Genomic DNA, 8,797 nt, shown 5'->3' with positions numbered 1-8,797 from the left:
GCCCAACGGTTGAGATCTTGCTTAGTTGAATTCTTCTGTATTATAAGATCAGAAAACGGCGTGCTTGATATTTATCGTGGATGCTCAAGGCAATGACAAGTGAGACCACCCTAGCGATGTCGAAAGTAGCCGTATCCGCCATGTTGGGGGCAAGTTCATTCCATGAGGACAATTCAATCGTATCAGCGCCACGCCTGTGATGGCAACACTGGTGAGGATGTAATACTGACGACCGGGTTACTCAAATGCTTTATATAATGCTTGTTATTCTCATGATTGGTATCCTACCCTGCGCCTACTCAATGCTCCTCATATCCCGTGAAATTCATAGAGCAGACATAATCCAACCTCAGTCTACTTTTCCTGTACTTGGACCTGTACCAACCGCCTCAACGCCGTCTGCTCCTCCTCGTACTCGTAGGATCATCACCCTTCAATCCCTCCAGCGTGGGTTTCTCCAAGCTCTTCCTAGGCGCCGCCTTCTTGTTCCCCATCATGCGGTCCACCACCGCAGCGCGGTGTTTCCGCGCCTCTGGGTTATCGTAGTCCAACTGCGTTGCCGCAGGTGGTTTCTCCCCTTCCGTCTCCGCACTCATGTCCCGCCCATCAAGCATACCCTCAAGGAGCCCCAATGCACCGGGCGCGCTCTTGTTCGAGTCCACTCGTCTGGCCGTTGGCTGTTGGGGAACCTTTGTTGCAGTGGCGGTCATGGATGATTCAGCGCTTGCCGAAGAAGTGGCGGATACATTGCTGACTGCTCGGCCCAGTATCTCTCGCTTGCGACGTTTGGGTCCTACTGCTGAGGCTTGGTTGAACGACTCGTTGCCCTCCGAAGCAGCCGCTTCAGCAGTGGCGTCGACAAGAGACATCAAGTTCTTTGCAAGGGCTAGGCGTTCAGCTGTTTTCTCTTCTTCTACCTTGCGCTTTCGTGCGGCCTCGGCTTCGTCTGCCAACCGTTTTTGTGTCATTTCGGCATCCTCTGCTTTGCGGTTCCGTGCCGCCTCAACGTCTGGGACGGATGGCGCCTTGTCTGTCCGTATAGATGCAGCATCTGATTCATCTCCGCCTTCCGAGTCAGCGATCGTGCCCCCCGTTGGAAATCGCTGCAATGGCATTCGGGGAGGCTGGTCCAGCTGGTCCAGCTTCGCCGATGGTGACTTATTCAGCACATTTTCTGACACTTCCGTTAAGGGTGCAGCCACCTGTTCCCCATCTACACTATCGGCTAGATTACTTCTTGCGGTTTCGTAGTACGACTCATTTGGGTCCTTTCCCTCGGACGCAGAGCCCTCTCGTGCCTGTGCGAGAGGGGTATTGTTTTCGAATGCTGTCCGGTCCACTGTCGCCTTGGAGGGCGGAGCACGAAAGTCGGCCTTCTGCTTCGCAGCAGGCTCCGACCGCGATCTCTTGAGTTTCTGTCTTTCCTTCTCCAAAGCGGGATCCACGTCGATAGAAAGCCGCTGCTTCAGCTCCGGAAACAAAAATTTGTCCCAAGGAACGAGAAAACCAGTTGTAATACACTGGTATAGCCACTCCATATTGACGACGGGTATTTTGGTCAGTAAGCAAAAGTCCAACTTTTGCTTGGAGACTTCATCTATCGAGGGACATATCAGCAACGAGCTCTGACGATTGAGGCTTGCTCGGTACTCTGCGCCCAGTTGTGTGACGGTTTTGGAAACCTGATGCGTCTGCACGTCTTTAAAGCCAGCGGTACTTATAGTCAATTTCTGGAATCCTTCAATCGGGAACTGCGGAAATGGGCGCCCAAACACGTGCTCGTTCGGATCAAACAGCCGCTTGTAATAAATACATCGCTCGATGTAGAACTCGGTCACGATGTGCACACCGTCGGGCAAGAGCGGGTGTGTGTTGGGTTGAGAGCTTTGGGGAACAAGGAGGAAGCGCTGCTCTTCGGGATGCACAGGAGATGCGGCGTCAGCGAGCGACGAAGAGATCTGGGCGCCGTGAGATTCCAAGTGTTCGTAGACGACTTGTGATTGCTGTCGAGAGAAGCCGTGCACGAAAAACCGACAACCGGAAAAGATGCGACCGTCTGGCTGGCTCTGGCCGGCTCCAGCTTGAGGCAGCGACAGAGGATGGTTGACGGTGAAAGATGCAAGGGAGCTGCCAGCGGGGGCGGTAACGGGCATGGTTACCGCTCTCTGCTCCAGTCCGGCTCGCTGTTGGGTTGCCTGAGGGTTTGCAGATGGCTGCTTAAAGAGAATGTCATCCCACAGGTTGGCGCTTTGTTTGTCGAGTTTCATGCTGGCCGTCTTGCGCAACTTTCTCCGTCCATCGTCGGGGGCTGCAGGAGGGCCTTCTCTCGGCCGCTTTCCCGACAAAATGCGTTTGGCCTCCTTGGGCATCCAGGCTCCCTTTCCTCTCTCTCCCTTTGGCAAAGCTGGGTCGTAGCACTTTTCGTCCAGTATCATGCCTCTCTCCACACTGTCTTGGAGCCACTCTATGCAGACGGTCGGGATGCCCCAGTTCTTAGCTGCTTTGTACTTCTTTCCCTCGGGCTGGTACACAATGAGATGGCTGACAGCTTTGGACAAATCGCCCGTGTAGTTGCCACCATTTGCCCTAACTGTGTCCTCGATAGACTGGCGCTGCTCGCTATCAAGAAAGCCAGTAAGGCAGCAGAGCAGTCTGCCACGGTCTTCTTGTGCCAGGCCGCCGCTGGTTTCGAAAGGCTTGAGGGTCCACTCGGCCTCCAACTTGTGGAAGTCAATCTCTTTGTCGTTTACCCACAAGTCTCGGACGGCTTGGATCCATCCAGCAGCCATTGGCTTGACATCGGGCCGTTCTCTGGCGACGTGACGGTATTTGGGGGTATTGTACTCTCCCACGATCAGATGCGTGACGTCTGGAGTAAGGTCATATTTGTGGGTGCCACCCATTTGGCCAGCCTGGTGGTCTAGTTCGGTCTGAGTTGCAAGAGGGTTTAGTTAATCTTCAGGATCCCGATGATCGAGGTATAGTAGCTGTGGACTGGCGGGATCGAGTCCATCGTGGCTGCAACTTACTCGAAGATCAGCCGCAACGCTGGTGCAGCAAATGACGACGGCCTTGAAGGGCAGCGCCGCGTCAAAGGCCTCAGGGCCGTCTGGTTTGGGGAATGACTCCATGGTCAAGTATACATCAGTCTTGGAAGCAACGAGACATTGCTATGGGGCGAAGCAAAATATTGAGCACTATATTCACGACAACGGCATACACATTCAATATCCAATGCACTGCAGCCGTGTAGCGCGTCGAGTCGCGTCAAGCAAAACAGTGGATCTCACAGGGCGCCAGTTGACACCACTTTATTTTACGGGTACCCACTCGTAGGGAGCAATGCCAAGCCGGCAGGCGCACGGGTGAATGCCAGGGCCTCCACCAGTTGAGACGACACCTGCAATCCAATACCCTGCGAGCAAGTAACTTCAACACACAAAAGACGAAGCTCGTTCGTTGATCAGTAATTCAATCCGAACAGTATCAGGTCTACCTGCAAACAAGAGATTGAAGAGCATGTCCAGACGAACTTCCGTAGAAGCTGCAGGCCGGTTAGTGGCCTATACCTCATTCGCCTCTATGGACGTGTCTCATGGCTCATGATCCGACTACTATGTGCTACATCAACAGCCTCTCTCATCCGGGTTATCCATGGATGGCGGTCAAGTTCCCGCTGTATATGGTCTAGTCTCGATGTCATCCAGCGACACTACTCAGTCAATGATCCAGGGCAAAAGACGGACTGACGCAGACGAATTGGATGCGAAGCTGTTCACCAAGGTTAGGTGCTTCTCGATGTTCGATGTATGTGGCGACAACGAAGCCCCTCCTTTAGTTTTCATATCTCGAACATTGCACCTTCGGCCAACCTGGATATTGGTCACAAAGAAAGAAGAAGCTTCGAAAGGATATTCTCACCCCGACGTTGACGACTTGATCATGGCTGTGCCCTTAGTTGCAGATTCGTCGGAAGCAAATGGAAAGGGCATCTAGACCCATTGGCGGAGAAGACAGGTCTTCTAGAGGCGACGCGTTACGAACCGGACATGTACGGGGCTGTCTTTGAATGTTTAGCCGACTTTGCTCGGAAAGACTTTCGGTGTCTTGAAAACACTCGCCTGATATACCCTCTTCGCCGACTTGATCCCAGCTGAACTCATAAATTAGCTCGATGGTCTTCGAATGTCGTCGGAGAACTCTGCAGAAGGCTTAGGTCCTAAGAGCGACTCTGAGTTGATCTTCTGTGTCGTATAGCCAATTTGACGACCAGTTTCGACAAGACATAGAAGTTGACAATAACGAAGCGTCCAGTGCACCACTCGAGGCGAGAGTACTGCCGTCACAACCATCTTGGCTGCTAACGGTAAACGCAAGAATCGCAGAAGACAGGTGGTGCTCGACCAAGAGAAACGGCATGGCCCCCATGCCACGGGCGAGACCACTACGGCCAACCAGTGGCATTCGGCCGGAAAGAAAGATACAGAATACACCTTATGGGTCGGGCCACCAGCAGCAGTCAAGAAAACTGCCTGGCAGACGTGCTAACCTGCGCGACTCTGTTCTCGGGAGGGTGTGCCGAGAAGTTCTCATGGCGAGTATCCTGATATTAGGAAAAATTAGGCGTGGCACTCTCCCCGTTACCTCTTCATACGTGAGAGATCTCCCAGTGGCCCCGCCTAAAATAGTAACAACGCTAGCACTTTTATAATGCTACAGGCTGTGACGTCTGTCGAGTGCGTTTTCAACATAACAATCTTCGATCGGAACACATTCACACCCCCACCTTTGTTGGTCATAGTTTTCGCTGCATTTTTAACACTTGCGAAGGATGTCGTGTTACCCTATTCGATCAGTTTATGACGAAACAACGCCCCAGACGTGGCGTCGAATGACGGACAGGTCAGTCTTGCGGCTAATTCCCCGCGACCTTGGTTGGCTATCCAGTTTTTATCAGACATACATTACTATGCAGGGGCATCAAACAAGGTCCATCAGGGGCGAAGTTGTCAAGGCGCACCTCCTGAAGTCGCTTTGGGACTTCGAAGCGAGAACCGCTTCAAGTTCAGGTGCATTGAGCCTGGCGTATCATTCGATAGCAGCATAGCGCCACTGATGAAATGCAGCCGCACACACTTGTGTTGCCAATTAGAAAACACAGCTGCGAATCTTCGATCGCATCGCAGCAAACCCAGAAGGACCTACCATCGGGCGGACAGTTGCAGGCATTGAGTGCCAAGTCGGTTAACAAAAGCTTGTCGCTGGATGATCCAGCTATCTTCCTCCTTTTTCCCTTGGCTCGCGAGAGCTAATCTGCCGCCTGATCTTGTAAAGCTTGTTCACGATGCTCACCTGGTAGGTCCGTGAGTGGCCTTGCTTACTATGCGCATTTGCTTAATCCGCAATTTGCTGATTGTCTCATTTTGAAGTTGCTCGTCTCTGCTCGCATATCTCAAATTGGCAGGTCTGACAGCGCATAAATCACACAACTTCCTTGATTCTTACGCCAAGTCCCCTGCCCACGGTCTGACGCTACTCGTATATTCCGCGAGATCCTAGTGGAGTTTCAGGCTTTCAGCTGCAACTGCAGCTCCACCCGCCGTTACCGAGCTCGATTTTCCTCGATCGCCGAAGTTGTTTTCTGCGGGCCAGAATCGCACTTCTCTAATGAAAAACATCTCGTTTCCGACCTTCCTCTCACCTCCCCCGCACTCACATAAAGTTCCCTCAGCACCATGGATCGGGGCCGCAAATCAAGGGCATCCTCGTCCGCTTCCTCCCTGACCTATTCCCGCTCGCGGTCACGGTCACGGTCCCGCTCCCGCTCCAGACCTACTCGTGCAGCTTCCTTTGCACCACCATCGGCTGAGTCGCGGCGCCGCCGCCGGCCGCGTTCCATCTCATCATCTTCGAGCTCTTCCAGATCGTCGAGTCGATCGCGCTCTAGGCCGGGGGGTCTGAGGAGCAAAGTCAAGACTGAAGTTACAGAGGCAAGTGGCCTGCAGACTTCTCTCGCCTTCCTGGGTGCCGTGGGAGTCGCTACGTATGCAGCGCATAAGCTGTGGCCCAAGGGTGTCACTTATGGTGAGAAGGAGGCGTGGGAGATGAAGGAGGCTGTAAAGCATGCCGGGAACAAAGCCAAGCACGCTTTGGCGGGGCAGGAACCTCGGCAGCGTAGTCCGCCTCGTCGGTATGAGGGTGATCGGGATCGGGTGCCGGAGAGCAGGAGGCCGCGCGATGATGAACGGTTTGGTCCCAGGGGAGGCAGGTCGTTAATTGCCGATTCTCCTCGCCGGCGTGATCAAGACAGGGACATGGAAAGGGTGCAAATTGTGAGGAGGCCTGCGAATGCCTCGAGGGATTTTGTGGACGTCGCCACTGTCGCGAGTGTGGCCAGTGGGAGTCGACATGGCGATGCCAGGAGGGAAACGTATATCGAGGATGATTATGTGGGCCAAGCTATTGTTCAACGACAATATGCAGAGGCGGCCAGCGTGGCGAATGCCACGAACGGTAGCCGGTCGGGTGATACTAGGAGGGAGAAGTACATTGAAGAAGTTGGGACGGAAGCTCCAGTCGGCGGGACCCAGAGGGTATACGAGGAAGGCCTTATCGGCACGGCGACTGTTGCGGGTGACAGCCGGTCCGCTGACACTAGGAGGGAGAAGTTCGTTCGCGATGATCGGACGGTGTGGCCAAGGAGTGCACGAGGTTTTGATGAAGCTTATGATGAGGCTACTGTCGAGGGTAGCAGATCAAGCGATTCCAAGAGAGACTACCGCGACGACCGCTCGCCGAGATACATGGAGCGTAATGCCACTGTGCGGCCGGTTTCGAAGGGGTTTGTTGATGGCAGGGAGTCTATTGGTGATGATCGGGGGGTTAGGAGACAGTATGTCAGGCAGGTTGAAGAATATCGATGACGGACATACGCGACGAGTATTTGATGACTGGTATGTCATCTTGGGAATATATATGGGTATGAATGATTTATGGTCATGACGGACACGAGGTTGAAATTTGGTTAAAGAAAAGAACAAATAACAGGTTTTCTTATCCCTTACTTCTACGCCGAAGGCTGTCACTAGACAGGATCGACCTGCATCCGCTAGCGCCGTGCTGCTAGTTGGTTCGGATCAGATACAGAATATTTGGTGCTGCCTATCTGGGTTGTCTGCAATGAGAAATGCTATTGTCGATACTGCGGTGTGTAATCGTAGTTCGAAACCGTAGCTGCTTCCCACCTGTATAGCTGGGTCGTTCTTAATGGACGTAGGAGATACTACTGCCTTTCTAGTTCTTGTTCTATAGGTAGATAAGATATGAGACTTCTCACGGTGTCAATCCAGCATGTTCTTTCGCATTGAAACGAGACATGACTTGATCTTTGTGGCCTCGATTATTGTATGTAAACCATTGCTGACCAGCTGCCATCCCCCGAGGCAAAGACGCGTTATGTAGTCTACAAAAGAAACCTGACTCGCAGAAACATTTCTCGGGAAGAACTAAAATCTCCAGATTAAAGGAAAGCGAATTATATCAATCAAATACCTTGACGAAAATGAACAGACTCACTCAAGAACTCGTCCTCGCCAGAATGCCTCCTACTCCCACTGCCTAAAACCCACTTTCAAGAGTCTGGACGCCACAGTCACATCACTAATCCTGCTCCAGCTCATCAACGCCCCAGCCTTCCTCCACGGCGATACCAACCCAGAGCACGTCCTCCTCGCTCATCGGGATGAGTTCTCGTGTCGACTAACCTGCTACGGATTTGCAAACATCCCGCAACGCATACATATCTTCGAGCCGCTGTCAAAGCATCGTTGTGCTCTTGAGTTGGACCAAGGAGGAGCCCAGACGACGGTTCAGGGCAGGCGGTTGATGTCTAGTCGCTGGGGCGTGTGGTGCTGGAGTCGGTGGTCATGTTGCCGGTCTTTGTTGATAGCCGGGTGTATGGTTGGGGAGATGCGGTTCTGGGGTGTTTCCAGGAGAATCGCTGGGTTTGGGATGTGTGCTCGCGAGGGTGGACCGGCGCGGCCCGATGCCACGATATCTGGCGCGGGTGAAGGATTTGGTAAACTGAGGCGCGTCGAAAAGACGTTCCGACCGGCTTGGTGCGGGTTTGCCTTGGTAGATAGGATAGAGGGTTTGGGGGATTGTACGGAAGTGTCGCGTATTAGGATGCGAGTGGCTGTCGGCAGAAGCCGGTAGTTAAGGACTGTAAGGATGTCTCTGTCTCGGTACTTGATATGTAAGAGCTTGAGCTCCGGTTGTTTAAAAACTGCGATGGAATCATGAACAATATGGTCATATTGATCTTCTTCCCACGACAAAGGCAAGCTGACGAGGTTATGCTTTGACCAAGGTCTATGCTCTATACTTCTTATTCTAGGGCGTTTTGCCGCTCAAGGAGGATTTCGAGCAGTCTGTAAAGCCCCTATGACTGGAATTAGTTGACGACTTTCGTTGTGTATCAGCGATGCAGTGATACATACCTCCCAGTCATGTATCCATAACAAAGGCGACTCACATAACTCTTCCAAGGCATCCTCGAAGTATACTGAAGGTTCACGTGTTGGGTCAAAGGTGCAGAGGAACGAACGAGCTGGAACTCTCGATGTGTGGTCGAATGGCATTCTCAGAAACATCCGAAAACATTTCTATAACTTTAATAACGACATCGAACGTCTGGTTCTTAGAAGTCGCCGTCATGGCCTGAATGTCCTTGGTATGCTGTCGACTCGTCTCTTCGTGTTTCGTCGACACGTCAAGTAGAGTTATTTGGTCTTGTTCA

General features: G+C 52.6%; 3 protein-coding genes across 3 annotated transcripts; 1 reads left to right on the top strand and 2 right to left on the bottom strand.

Annotated features, from left to right (window-relative positions):
- Nucleotides 1-240: 240 nt before the first annotated feature.
- BCR38DRAFT_436874 (uncharacterized protein) lies at nucleotides 241-3,250 on the bottom strand. The gene is made up of 2 exons (XM_040860491.1): nucleotides 3,030-3,250; nucleotides 241-2,930 (listed from the first exon to the last, which is right to left on the bottom strand). Exons 1-2 carry the CDS (start codon nucleotides 3,129-3,131, stop codon nucleotides 390-392), a joined length of 2,643 nt encoding a protein of 880 aa, XP_040715105.1. The 5' UTR covers nucleotides 3,132-3,250; the 3' UTR covers nucleotides 241-389.
- Nucleotides 3,251-5,484: 2,234 nt separating this feature from the next.
- BCR38DRAFT_228561 (uncharacterized protein) lies at nucleotides 5,485-7,360 on the top strand. Its single transcript, XM_040854299.1, has one exon. The coding sequence runs from the start codon at nucleotides 5,736-5,738 to the stop codon at nucleotides 6,921-6,923; it is 1,188 nt and encodes a 395-aa protein (XP_040715104.1). The 5' UTR covers nucleotides 5,485-5,735; the 3' UTR covers nucleotides 6,924-7,360.
- Nucleotides 7,361-8,233: 873 nt separating this feature from the next.
- On the bottom strand, nucleotides 8,234-8,705 carry BCR38DRAFT_436867 (uncharacterized protein). The gene is made up of 2 exons (XM_040860490.1): nucleotides 8,499-8,705; nucleotides 8,234-8,440 (listed from the first exon to the last, which is right to left on the bottom strand). The coding sequence occupies exons 1-2, from the start codon at nucleotides 8,649-8,651 to the stop codon at nucleotides 8,387-8,389; spliced, it is 207 nt and encodes a 68-aa protein (XP_040715103.1). The 5' UTR covers nucleotides 8,652-8,705; the 3' UTR covers nucleotides 8,234-8,386.
- Between the last annotated feature and the right edge of the window lie 92 nt (nucleotides 8,706-8,797).

The sequence above is a fragment of the Pseudomassariella vexata genome, assembly GCF_002105095.1.
Source record: "Pseudomassariella vexata strain CBS 129021 chromosome Unknown BCR38scaffold_8, whole genome shotgun sequence".
NCBI classification, from domain to species: domain Eukaryota; kingdom Fungi; phylum Ascomycota; class Sordariomycetes; order Amphisphaeriales; family Pseudomassariaceae; genus Pseudomassariella; species Pseudomassariella vexata.
Note: the sequence above shows the minus strand (reverse complement) of the source record. Positions and strands in the feature narration are given on the sequence as shown.